The 14,247-nt window shown below is 36.9% G+C and overlaps 2 protein-coding genes and 1 long non-coding RNA gene across 3 annotated transcripts; 1 reads left to right on the forward strand and 2 right to left on the reverse strand.

The window, feature by feature from the left end:
* The first annotated feature begins 1,577 nt into the window (after positions 1 to 1,577).
* LOC108203763 (transcription factor bHLH115) lies at positions 1,578 to 11,744 on the forward strand. The gene is made up of 5 exons (XM_017372919.2): positions 1,578 to 1,839; positions 10,515 to 10,577; positions 10,808 to 10,885; positions 10,983 to 11,145; positions 11,289 to 11,744. Exons 1-5 carry the CDS (start codon positions 1,697 to 1,699, stop codon positions 11,547 to 11,549), a joined length of 708 nt encoding a protein of 235 aa, XP_017228408.1. The 5' UTR covers positions 1,578 to 1,696; the 3' UTR covers positions 11,550 to 11,744.
* On the reverse strand, positions 5,647 to 6,140 carry LOC135149905 (uncharacterized). The gene is made up of 3 exons (XR_010288168.1): positions 6,033 to 6,140; positions 5,868 to 5,947; positions 5,647 to 5,764 (listed from the first exon to the last, which is right to left on the reverse strand). It is a non-coding gene; the product is annotated as an uncharacterized LOC135149905 (long non-coding RNA).
* Positions 11,745 to 12,114: 370 nt separating the features above from the next.
* LOC108203758 (sulfite exporter TauE/SafE family protein 5) lies at positions 12,115 to 14,021 on the reverse strand. Its single transcript, XM_017372909.2, has 4 exons — positions 13,086 to 14,021; positions 12,854 to 12,991; positions 12,621 to 12,770; positions 12,115 to 12,543 (listed from the first exon to the last, which is right to left on the reverse strand). The coding sequence occupies exons 1-4, from the start codon at positions 13,896 to 13,898 to the stop codon at positions 12,235 to 12,237; spliced, it is 1,410 nt and encodes a 469-aa protein (XP_017228398.1). The 5' UTR covers positions 13,899 to 14,021; the 3' UTR covers positions 12,115 to 12,234.
* Positions 14,022 to 14,247: the final 226 nt, after the last annotated feature.

Below are 14,247 nucleotides of genomic sequence, written 5' to 3' on the forward strand. Positions count from 1 at the left end.
TAAGAATATTATATAATTAAAATCTTATCATAACATAATTTTACTTTTTAAATATATTAATATTATAATTAAATATTTAAACATATGTTATTAATCCAATTAATGACACATTTAAAATTTTTACTTAAATATCGCTTGATTGCTTAAACGCGAGAATATCATTCCGTGGCTTAAAATCAATTTGTGCAGTTTTAGAAGATATCTAAAATATGAAGCCCTCCGATCATTCATTAATTAAGTGGCCGTTTGAGTGAATTTAAAATAAGTGCTTGTTACTTAAAGTGAATCAGAAGCAAGTTAAGACTTATAAGTGATTAAACTGTTCGGGAAATAGGTAGAAATCCTGAAACAAAAACTAAGTAATTCTAACTTATTTTAAGTACTTCTCGACTTTTTACACAAACGGTATAAATAAGCGTTTCAAACTTATAAACTCAGAAGTTGGACTTATACCCTATTGCCAAACACCCCCCTAAAAATGAAAATTATATTTGATGAGTTATATTTGTTCAACCAATATACTTCTTACGTATGATTTTACCAAATAATAATTACAAAACACTATATTGAAATACATATCTTTATTTTAGTAAAAAAGTTATATTATCAATATAATTAATTATTTTGCTTATCGTCTTTGAAAATGCTCTAAATATATATATATATTTTATATTTTAAAATACATGAAAAAAATTAACTTGGAGAGTCATATAAACTTGAATATATCTGCTGATTTAATTTGTGTTGGTAAATACAAATTGGGAGTTGCCAGGAAGCGAAGAAGAAGTCTTTGGAGTAGAGTCCGCCACCAACTCAACATTACACCACAAAACTCCTTTTCAACTTTCCCCACGCAACCAAACATAGGGATGAGCAGAAACCGAACCGAAAATTAAAACCGCACCAAAAACCGCAAAAACCGCATGAAACCGCACCGAATAAAACCGCACCAAATAAAAACCGAACCGAAACAAAACCGCACCGATGCTTTGGTTTTGGTTTTGGTTTCTAGAAATTTTAAAACCGAATAGAAACCGAACCGAACCGCAATAATATTTATATTTATTTATTTTATATATTTAGAGATAATATATAAATTATATCTAATATAAAAAATATCTAATTATATAAATAGTATGCAGAGTGTCCAGTCCCAGAATACTTCCCAGACCCATGTCTCCATTCCACTTTGTCTTCAGCTTCTACCAACACAATATTCTCAATAGGTCTACAAATTCTTCCACCGCCTCCAATTCCCATCCTCGCAGTGGTCTGTGCCATAGCCTCGCCGCATCTTGAATGAAAACTTCCTTTATCCTCTTAACACTAATATCCTTAGTTTGATATACTTATTTTAAATTTGTTAAAGGTTCTAGCATTCGAGAGCTTATCGGACTCTTTACGAACGGTTTGAAAACCGAACCGCACCACGTAAAACCGAAACCACTCATTTTCAAAACCGAACCGCACCAATGCTATTTGGTTCGGTTCCGGTTTTGAATTTTAGAAACCGCACTTTGTGGTTCCGGTTGCGGTTTTAGGTGCAAACCGCACCAAACCGCACCACGCACATCCCTAACCAAACATATACCCCATAACCAACAAACAATATCTTCTTATTATTTTATTCTCCTCTACTATTATATTTCTCTCCCATTTTCCGGTGATTTTTATATCTGCGCTCTCGCCGGAAAAGATGGTGTCGCCGGAGAATAACCCCAATTGGATGTTTGATTGTGGATTGCTCGACGATGTTCCTGTTCCTGGTGGTCATCTTCCTTCTCTTGAACCTAGGTTTCAATGGCCCACCAATGCGTTTCCTGATTCTACTGTCTTGAGGTTTGTGTTTCTTCATTTTCTTGAAAAAAATGACATTTTGTTTTTAAAGATTTGATTTTTTGTGGATTTTTGCGAGTTTTATTGTCTTTTGTGGTTAAAAATTGGATCTTTGGGATGGGTTTTTGTTCTTTCAGGTGTTTAATGGATGTGTGATTTGTATCACATCTGTTTGTACAAAATTTACTTTCATAGATAATAGTTTGTGATGAACTACATGAGCATATTATTAAAGACATTCATTTGAGGAGAAAGAATAAGATGTAGGAGGGATTTGATTACTGTGCTAGAAACTGTCTTTAGTAATTGAGTGAATGACTCATGTCTTTAGAGGTGTTGATTGTCATTTCTGATTAGATAGTTAGTTATATCGGGCTGAAGTTGGAATTCAGTACTACCCTGATCGGGCCTCAAGTTTGCATTTCCAATCAGATTTGAGATGCCAGAATGGAGGGAATGAAATATGGTCAGAGTGGAAACAAATTTGCACTGTTTTAATGAAGATAACAGAGGTAGAAGGGAAGTTTTGAAAAAAAATTGAGTGAGTGCAAAATTGTTATGATGAGATTTGGAAAGAAATTGAGCATAGGAGGGAATGAAGCATTCTTCTCAAATTGGGGTGTGATCTCTGGTATAGGGTGTAAGGAATGGAATGGAGGAAGGAATGAAAATTATGAACATAGTTGAAATTTTCATTCCATTCCTTCCAAATTCATTCACCGCAACAAAACACAACATAAAGGATTAGCCAAAACCAGTTCTATGTTTTTCGACTTCAAGAATGTTCGGTGATCGCTTTACCTAGAAAAGGGAATATCGTGCTATCCTGAAAAAGAGAGAGTTAGGGTTCATTACCAGTTAAAGTGATTTGCCTAGTAATTTTCAGCTTTTGTGATTGACATTGTGCAGTAATGTAATTAAATTGCTTGGAGTTCCATCTGAAACTTTCTAAAGGTTCTCAATTTCCTATAACTCATATTGTAATTAGTTGAGAGGAAAGTCAAGTGTGTTGAATGAGGTAGATCCAAGGGCCATGGATTTGAGCCAGACAGTTGGGGAGAAAAGTGCGGCTCCCTTACATTTCTAACCAGTCTGAACGTAAAGTTTTCAAAACTAACCAGCCTACGTTCAACTTTTCAAAACTAACCAGCCTAATTCAACAAAAGTCGGGCGACCCATGCATGAAATTTCCCCAGGGCCGGTCGCCCCTGACGAGGGCGACCCCCATTGATTTTCTCCGTGGGCAGGTCGCCCTCCACAGGGGCGTCCCCTACCCGACCTTTTTTCCAAAAATTGTATACGCAATTACTTTTTTACTGTATTAAATATTTTATTTAAAATCAAATTTTATTTGTTTTGTGAAATAAATATAATTAATAACATGAAATAATATATATCTTAGCACCAGCGTTCTAAAAGTCGGCGATTAATCGGGATTAATCGCCGATTAATCGTTGTTCGGTCGCGGATTAATCGGGAAATTTTTTAAAATTTGAAATTAAAAAGTAATTTTAAATTTTGCATAAGAATGTTTTCTTACTGTATATTGATTTGATTAAATCTTATTAACTGATTAATTATCTTTTTGCGTAAAGATTTATATTTTATAATATTTCTTTTATAAATGGGTAGTAGAAATGTATATTTATCATTCTATGCTAATATCTTCAAAATATTAATATGAAATTAAGTACATATACATGTTAGTCTATCTGTTTTTATTCTATTTTTAATTACTAAAAATTATCTATATATTTAGTTATTAGAGTTAAGTACAAATAGATCGAAAACAAATAATAAAACTTTTCTTTTGACAAATATAATAAAACCTCTATCTGTTTTGAAGGTTCCAAGGACTTGGTAATTACCGATAATAAGTAAACAAAATACATAAAAAAGGAAAATTCGAACAAACAATATCTAAATAGAATGCCGTTTACCTATAGTGGGTACATCTCAAAAGTCACACGATTCTTAAACCAAATTTTTATTTATGTCTCACTTTTTCCCACTTTGTACTTGTAAAAGCAGAGTACACAGATTCTTGAAGTTCTGACCCATCTCAAATTCTTTGAAGAAATCCCTTTGAGTTAGGTATTTTCTCCACAAGATCACCCCCATTACTATATGTATTGTATCTTATATGTAATGTCTCAACTTTTGTTGTTCAAGTAATTCAAATTTTATATTATTTTTTTCAGTTATTTGATATATGTAAAGTTTAGTCCAAATAAAGTCAGTTTTACTGGTTTCGAGAAAGATCAACATGTGTATGTGTTTTAGTGTTCTGTCGTTTATTATGTTATGTTAGGTTTCCTTTATTGTCCTTATGAATTTCAATGCTTGAATCATTATAAAACATTATGACATAAGAATGAAGAAAAGCACAAGAACTGCATAATAACGTAACAACCGATCTACTAGACTAAGAGTACATAATCAGATCAAGAAATAAAAACGTACGAGTACATGGTCAGGTACATAACCATAAACAAACTACATACGAGGGAAATCCTACTTCTTCTTATGGCCGAAGATGTGGCTTCCGGTGTGACATCTTCGACCCTTTCCCTTCGCAGCTCTAGGTGGCTGCTGTCGATGCTCATCCTCAGGTTGCTCCTCGGCCTCGGAGTGCCCTGGTACTGCTGTGCTGGGGGGCGCCCATGGACTACTCTCACCAGTGTACGAAGCAAAAGTGGACATCTGTATAGGAGTAGGAGTGGACCTCTCTGGTGGCGGTGCGAATGGAAACGCGGGTGCCCCGAAGATGTAGGACTGGCTAGCAAATGACGGCACCGGGACCTGTGGCGGAGGTGTGGTGTACTGATCCCTCAGGAAAGACATGTCAGGACGATAAGCATCTGCATCCTGGAACTGGTATGACTCCTGCGACTGACGCTCAGCAGACATGTCCTGGTCATCCTCTGATCTGACCGTAAAGCCACGTGGACCACCCTCGTAGTCATCCCCTGCATATGTAGATGGCCTGACCGTCGACGCGGGCCAGGAGTCCCATCCATCCGCCCTAGAAGTACCCGCTACATCCCCAACCGGCGAAGAAGAAGTGCCAACCAGGTGTGACCAACCTCCCGTGTCTGAGCTACCACTGGCCACGTGAGTGTAGTACGTGCCTGGCTCCGGCTCAACTGGTGTAACTGGTGGCCGTCCTCTGTGTCTGCTAGGGTTTCTTGAACCCCTAAAACGTCCTAACAACCCCTGTACAATCCTCTGTGCCCGAGCAAGATCCAGGGTAGCAGGGTCAATGGCACTCTCCATATCTACAAGCTGATCCTCCTGTTAACAGCCATGTGAAGACATAATCAGATGAAGAATAGTTATAACAGAACATATAGAAAATAAGCTAGCATAGTAATGGAAGGAAGTTAGAAGAACAGTTACAAGGGAGTTTACCAGTGCCTGTGTGGCGCTCTGTGTGCCCTGGAAAGCCTCTGCAGTCCTCCAATAGACGGGGTTTACAATGTATCTACGTGTCACTGCAAGAAACCAAGGCATGTATGCCGCAGTGCAACCCTCGCCAAACATGAGTGGGGGAGATGTAAGAGCTCGCTCAAGGGACCTATCCCATATACGAGTGTGAGACTCCCTGGCGCCCTCCCAGTTAATGGCCTCGTTGACAATGGTGTGCAGGTTACTATGATTCGCACGTGGAGAGGATGTGGGTATGTCCTGCACGAACCCGAACTGCCTCGTCACCCTATCAGTATAACACCACTCCACATAGGCCATGTACATTAAAGGCGTAGGAGCAGTCCAACGCAGGTACAAATCATACTCAGGCTGATGCTCGTCATCAAAATGTGCATACGGCCTCCACCGAAAATTTGCCTCAATCATGTTATCCAGCTCGTACCGGGTGATACGACGCTGACCGTGCGGCACCTCAGTACGGGTAAACGGCCCTGTCCACCTACAACAAAATGTTTATATTATACGTGTGAACTAGTACATGTGCACAAACTGGAGGATATACAAACTTATTGCGATTACGAGAAGAGTAGCATATTACAAACCTTAGCGCAAGTGGGTAGATAATCAGGGGTGTGGCCGTGTGTCGGGGAGCTAATGTAGGGAACCGCTCGTATATCCACACCTAGTGTGAAGGTACATACATATATGTGCACATCAAAATATATATGAAGAAAAACTTGAAAAATAAAATGATAGTAAATGCGTACCTGTACTAACGTGGCGTATCCAGCGAAGTTTTTTGTGACTTTATGGGTGGAATCGCACATCTTCCTATAAAGGTATGCAAGAACAGCACTCCCCCAGCTATAACCATCTACGCTCTGCAAGTCACGTAGCATCCAAAGGAGGTTGAGATTCACATAGTTCCCGCTGCTATCAGGAAACAACGATCCAATAACACACAGTAGGTGTGCCCTGATGTGAAAGATAGTCTACTCATCAAAATCCTCCGCTGCCTCGTCCAACCGGGCACAGTCGCCAAAGTTATCAATCAACCAACCGACCCTCAAGCAGTTCTTCCTCACATCAGCCGCCTCGGGAGTCAGTCCAAGAACATTGCGTATCATGGCCAATCTCTCGCGAGCTGTGGTGGTGAAGCCATGTAGAATAAATGGCCGGCCAGTGGTTCGTAACCCGAGAATGTGATGGACATCCTCCAGTGTAATGGTGGCCTCCCCGAAAGGTAGATGAAAAGTGTGCGTCTCTGGACGCCACCTCTCGATAAAAGCAGTAATCAAGCCCCTGTCATGCTTGACCTGACCCAACCTGAACACCCACTCAAAGCCCGCATCATTAATAGCATATATTATCGCCTGAGGCGGCCTGGTTTGATCAACTACATTCCAGTACTCACCGAAGTTCGTCCTGACTCTAAGATCAGGAATGTCCTGCAATTAAAAATACAGGAACTTGTCAGCAGTTTATAGTGAAGCAAACATTAACTTTAATAAACAACAGTCCATCAAGTCATTACCGTACTACTGTTCCACACAAAAGTGGACCTATGCGTGTCCTGCAATGTCATCAAAGTGCCGTTAACCGGCCCGGGATGATAAGCTGCAGGATCCATCTGCGCCAACAATTTTCAAATATATTTATAATTCGAATTCAAAGCTTTTGTATATATACAAAATCTCATTCCAACATAATATTTGTAATTCGAATTCAAAGCTTTTGTTTCTAACTAAATTAAATTACTACCTACAAAATCTAACATGCACAAAATCTTAAATTCCAACATATCAAATCTATAAATTAGCCTTAATTTCAATTAGCCTTAATTCCAACATATCAAATCTATAAATTAGCCTTAATTTCAATTAGCCTTAATTTCAATTATAACAAATCTCAAGCCACAATCAATAAACTAACCGATCTTATAACATGCAACTCAAGCTAATAAAACAACAAATTAATCCAAATCAAGTCATTATATATACACACATTAATTTAGAGAGAATCGAGAGCGTACCTTAAATTAATTTTTGTTCGAATTTCCTATTTATTTTAATTCTCTTAATTTCATAAATATTCTAATTCTCGAAATTTCATATATTCGAATTATTTATTAATATAATAAAGATTTTTATTAATATAGTTCGAAATTTTTATTTTAATTCGATTATTTTGCTTTTTTTCGAATTTTTATTATTATAAATCGAATTTTAATATAATTTTGTTTTATGCTAATAATATTAATATAAATCGATTTTTTTTAATATTAGCTATTAATATCTTTTTTATCCGAATATTTTATTTTATTTCTAATTTTTTTAATTCTCAATATATTTTATATTCGAATATTATATTCTCAATATCTTTTTAATTCTCAATATATTTTATATTCGAATATTATATTTTAATATATTTTAATTCGAATATATTTTAACTCGAATATTATTTTATATTATATTTTAATTCGAATATTATATTATATTTTTAATTGGAATATTATATTTTAATATATTTTAATTCGAATATTTTTTAATTCGAATATTATATTATATTATATTTTAATTCGAATATTATATTATATTTTTAATTCGAATATTATATTTTAATATATTTTAATTCGAATATTTTTTAATTCGAATATTATATTCTCAATATCTTTTTAATTCGAATATTATATTATATTTTTTCTCTCCAACTAAATTTAATTACTACCTACAAAATCTAAAAAGCACAAAATCTTAAATTCCAACATATCAAATCTATAAATTATCCTTAATTTCTATTATAAATCTTTAAATTTTTTAACAAATTTAAAAATCATAATGTACTACCAAATTTAAAAATTATCCATAATATTTTTTAATTCGAATTTTATATTTTATTTCAAATTTAATTCTCTTCATTTCAAATTAATTTTCTACCTACAAAATCTAAAATTCCAACATATCAAATCTATAAATTAGCCTTAATTTCAATTATAAATCTTAAAAATATTTAACAAATTTAAAAATCTAAATGTAATAACAAATCTCAAGGCACAATCATTAAACTAACCGATCTTATAACATGCAAATCAAGCTAATCAAACAACAAATTAGTCCAAATCAAGTCATTATATATATATATACACTAATTTAGAGAGAATCGAGATAGTACCTTAAATAAGATTTCGAATTTGATTTGGTATTAAGCCGCGCTAAATCTCGATTGTGAGCCTCGGGCGACCTCTATTTTCTCCCTATTCTCCCTCTTTTCCCTCTTTTCTCTTCTCCTCCTTTTCTTTCACTTCGGCAGTGCAGTGCTTGTGTATGAAATGTGTGTGTTTTGTGGTGTTTTGGGGCTGATGGCTGGGGTTTTAAGCGAAAAAGGAGCACACGTGGTCGCCCGTGATAGGGTCGACCACGTCACGGCTGTTCAGCAGGGGTCGCCCCTGACAAGGGCGTCCTGCACGGTGAAAAAAAACTACTGAGGTCGCCCCTGACGAGGGCGTCCGGTGCAGGGGAAATTTTTCAGTTGGGGTCGCCCGAGTTTTGTTGAATTAGGCTGGTTAGTTTTGAAAAGTTGAACGTAGGCTGGTTAGTTTTGAAAACTTTACGTTCAGACCGGTTAGTTTCGTAAGGGAATATCTCGATTGCAGAGTCATTGTATATTATATGTACAGAGATGGAAAAAGTCATTATTGATGGAGATGTGTGAACAAGACAACATGGAGTCTGCACATAATGGATATGGCATATTTGATTGCTGCCTATCATGGTCACAGTATTTTGATAAATGCTAGGCAGTAGATTAGCTCTTCAGTATATATCCCTTAAGGCAGTGTCAGCGAGTCTCTTAGGAATCCTAATATTACAATATTTGGTTTGACTAGTGCAGCAAATAAACGTAAACCAAATCATATCAGATTTACTGTTACAAGCAATAAAAATCAGATAGTATGGTGGAAGCATTTGCACTTCTATTTAAAAAATTTGCCTAGTACTAGTATTTTCTGTTTAAAATCTGTGAACATATATATTTTAGACATTGTAGTTTGTATGCAGTTACTCTTAGGCTATGAAGCACGGGTGCGGCACTTTGTTTTGGTGCACCTGGGTGCGCCACATGGCATATCCCAGCGTATTGGGTCGGGGATTCACGGGGGTGCGGGGAGGGCATTTTACTTAATTTTGCAGTCAACAAAAAACTTGACTTTTAAAGAAAAACACTATGAACTACAAACTGAACCCTAATCGGAAGGAGAGGGCGATTCATCGCGATTCACTACCTTCAGCCACTGTGATGTTTCCTTCTCTTCTCTTCCTCTTCTTCCTTGAATACTGCAAGTAGTTGTGTATAATATGTATTTAATGTGTATTGTATGCTATGACTGTGTCCGTATGTATATATACACGTATATACGAGTTTGAGACCTTTATCTTCTTCAATTTTTGTGTGCTGTACTGCTGCATTTGTTGACTGTATATACTTGACTAGTGCAAGTTGCAACTGAATTATTTGTTTAATTTTTGCAAGTCGCAACTAAGTAAATGTGATTTATAATAATATACATCTGTATTCAATAAATGAAAATTGAAAAGTTATGTCTTTTATTTATTAAGTATGATGATGAACCTATGTATTTGGTTTAATTTGAATGCTACTCCTTTGTTTTGTTAATTAATTAGATATATAATATATATTTTTCAATTTCTTTTTAATTGCCGTATCACCTACACCCAAATCCCCTTCTCTTTTTTTTTTTCTTTTTTTTTTTGCTGAATTCCGTATACCTGCACCGTAAATCCCCGCACCTGCGCTCGTGCTTCATAGCTCTAAGGCAACATTACATGTGTGAGAGAATCCCATTTAGGTTGGCACTTAGGTTAAAGCCGAGACATCCTTTTGCAATACTGGTAATGATGGCTGAAGAGTGACAGCCAGACAGGAAGAACAAGTTACTCTATCAAATTTTGCATGTCCATTCCCCTGTTTTCTTAGTCTGTCTTAACAAGTTAGAGTCTAGAGGGCGTAACTGAAGTAGACCCAAGAAATTTGTAACAAAAAGATTCGAAATTGTCAAACCTGTTGGTCTTTAATAAATTAAAATTCAGTAACATCTTACATACTGATCCAAATTGTTTCCTGCACCTCCAAATATTGGAGACCTCAGTTCCCAGATTATTCGGCTCAGTTTTGGGCCAAAAGACTATCATGTATGTGTGCTCTAAATACTTTTTACTTGTCATTTTCAGTGCAGAATTTGTTGAATCATTTGGAAACTCGGATGGAATTAAGGAGCATGGCTCCAGGAAGAGGTTTGTATCCTCTAATTTATCTTTACCATATTCTCTTTGAATCCTTGCTTTTGACAGAGAATTAATGATTCCCTGATTATTTTTGAAATTATCACTACATTATATGTTCTAGACACCAATTTTGTGCCTTCTGATGATGTAATTTGGTAAGTTGGTTCATACTTCATAGTCGCACTGCGCCCTCAGCTCTGTACTACACGACCTTGAATAATTGTACAACTTTTAAACAGGGTGAAGTCAGGATCATGCAGTGCATCAGACTCCAAAGCATGCAGAGAGAAAATGAGGAGAGACAGATTAAATGATAGGCAAGCACTCTGTCCTTCCTTCTTGTTCCCTTTTTTATGCTTTCCTCTGTTTTCTAATTTTATCACTGTGTCAAATTAACCAATGGTATTACTAAAGGTTCCAAGAGTTGAGTTCTATTTTGGAGCCTGGAAGGCCGCCCAAAATGGACAAGTGTGTTATATTGAGTGATGCCGTCCGAATGGTTAATCAGTTGAGGGACGAAGCTAAGAAACTGAAGGAGTCACATGAAGAGTTGCAGGATAAGATAAATGAACTGAAGGTATGCTTGTTTACATTCTGCTTTACCTCTATTTGATGATTAAACTCCTTGTAGAAGTAATTTGGACATTGTTGGTTTTCCTGAAAGTAACTTGCAAATACATAATATATGTGCCATAAATTTGGCTGAACTCATTTGTGTAGGCTGAGAAGAATGAACTTAGAGACGAGAAGCAGAAATTGAAGGCAGAGAAAGAGAAACTGGAACAGCAAGTTAAAGGCTTGCACCCTCAGCCAGGCTACATGCCGCCTCCAGTTCCTTCTCCATTTCCAGGCCCTGGTCAATTTTTTGGAGGCAAGATGGTGCCGTTTATGGGTTATCCTGGAGTTCCCATGTGGCAATTCACACCTCCTGCAGCAGTTGACACAACACAGGATCATGTACTGCATTCCCCAGTTGCCTAAGTTTTCCCTGCGATAAACCTGAAATCACCCAAGAGACAGGACAGGATGCATTTTCTTTTCTTTCGTTAACTATCTTGTTGACATTTTTTTTTCCTTCGTTACATCTTATATTTAGTTTCTTCTTGTTAGACCAGTGAGAGGTACTGATAAGTAATTGCTTTTATAGAAATGTCCATGAGCTAAAATTTAATTTTATTATTGTTGTTGCCGTAGAGTTTGCACAAGTATGTTCAAACGGACCACAATTTAAGACATAAAACATAGGTCCAGGTACCCATATGATGGCTGGAGAGCCGTTATTTAACACAGTTTTCGCACCGTTGGATCAGTTCATGGACGGTCAAGATTTGAAAATTTTCTCACGCCATCCGGCGCTTAAAAACCGCTAGACTACAGACGTATAGCGGTTTTTAAGCGCCGGATGTACGAGAATATTTTTAAATCTTGGCCGTCCATAAACTTATCCAACGGGGGGAAAACTGTGGGTTAAATAATAACCCTCTAGCAATCATATGCTGGGACCTGGACCCATAAAACATGATAACTCAACCAAGGCTGGTCGGAGTTATAAAAGTGGAATTTGCCCGTCTCCATCTTTCTCTATAATAAAAACATTGGTAAACATTATTAAGCTTCCTCCTTCATAATCATACAATGGGGATACAACATAATTGCAGGCTTTTCTTTAACATGGTGGTTTGAACCCCATGTATCTCCCACTTTTGTAATCCTTCCAGACATTAATAGCCCCAAAGCTGGTCATAAGCACGGTGCTTAGAATCATCACAATCCCCACTGAGAACACAATCAAAGAGGCTCTCCCATGTTTCCTAATCACTTTCTGCACTACCATCAATCCGACAAGTGATGCGACAAAGCAGATGATAGCGTAGATGAGGGCGCTATATGCGTGTTCCATGCCCAGCATCAAGTATTGAACAGCTGACATTATTGACGAGAAAAACACCATGAACGAACAAGTAGCTGCTGTTACCTGTCGAGTAGAAGTAGAAAAGAGGCGTAAGATAGGTGAAGCTGGTTAGCTTTGTGCTGAGAGGAAAATGAGCTTACCTGAGGTGATATTCCGATTTGCAGAAGAAATGGACTTATGAGCATTCCACCTCCAATTCCATAAGTTCCCCCAAGAACCCCTGCTAGTGTGGCTATAACTGGGAATGTCAGCTTGTGTGTAGATTCACAGGTAGTTTTAACATCCATTTCCTTCACCAAAAATTAAATTTTAACATCTATTCTTGTGTTAAATAAGGCAATTTGCAGTATAGAGACCTCAACTCCCCAAGTACCTGCAGATTGGCATTCTGATTCTGATTGCAGCCTTCTCTTCTGAACAATATCCATATCGTGAAGATGATGGCTATAGGGATTTGAGTTGATGATATAATCCAGTAATTTACGCCACAAGGCTTGATACCTATCACACTCTGCAGATAAAGAAATAGTCAAAATTCACAGAACTCCTCAAGGACCTTAACAAAGAGGTTTAGAACAAGAATCTTGAAAGAAAGATGGACATACCTGTCGATATCTATCTCCACGAAGAAGATTCACTAAAAAGAATGAAAACCAGACCATAATCAAGATTCCAACTTTTACCAATGGAATAGCAGCAATTCCCCCCTTTTCCTCCTTTTCCAACAGAGGCTCCAAAACACACTCAACATTCCCTTGATTCTCATCACAATTAGTACTCACACCATCACACTCTTTTCTCCTTGTATCTTCTGATTCCAAATTCCAGAAGATCACCCCTGCACTACATGTCTTAAAGCTACACCAAGCAAGAAAAACATCAAACAGAATTGTAATAAGCCACTCCGGGATCACACGGTTCAAAATAACTCCAATGCTCACCCCTAATAACATGCAGGGCTCTGACAAAAGAGCGATATCATAGTCAATCAATCCCTTGTTTGCATCAACATTTGAGCTTCTAAGCAAAGTGTTGTACAGAACATTAGCCATTGAGCCTCCTGTGACCATAAAAGCTGATAAACTCGAGGCAGTTTTGAGGTCGAAACCAGCCACTATACTTAGTATTGGTATGAATAGTCCTCCTCCACCAATTCCACCAGCACTAGATATTGAGGCTGCTACAAAGCACAAAAGTCCTGATACTACTGAAGAAATTGTAAACTTTATTTGGGTAGTTTGAAATTGCTGCAGACCGAGAATCCATCTGAAATTCGCATCGAAAAATTGATCAGAGGGGGGATTTTCTGCAGAAAATTGTGGTTGTCTAGCTTGAGAAATATTGTTGAAAATGAAGATCAAGATGAGAATGAAGGTCATCCAATGAAGGGAAAGGGGAGGTTTCTTCTGGGGACTCATGCTTGCATGTGTTGTTGCTACTTTTTGAAATCAAGGCTAGTGCTTATATAAGGACAATATGGAGTTTAGTGCTGCATGGAAATGTAGTGCAGCTCAACAACTTGTGACATAAACAATTTAATATGTGCTTGTGGCCTTGTGTGTTTTCTCATTATACACTGAAGATAAACTTGAAAGATGTCACCTTTATATATTCATCTTTTTTGCCTACTTTCCTTTTGCAATCGCAAGTACCCCGTCTGCCCGACCTAATTAGTTGTCAAGTTAGACTTGTGTGCGATTAAATCAACAGACTAAAATTATATGCACAAATATATATGATTGTATAAATAAGTGGGAAGTAATCCGG

The sequence above is a fragment of the Daucus carota genome, chromosome 1 (assembly GCF_001625215.2).
Source record: "Daucus carota subsp. sativus chromosome 1, DH1 v3.0, whole genome shotgun sequence".
NCBI classification, from domain to species: domain Eukaryota; kingdom Viridiplantae; phylum Streptophyta; class Magnoliopsida; order Apiales; family Apiaceae; genus Daucus; species Daucus carota.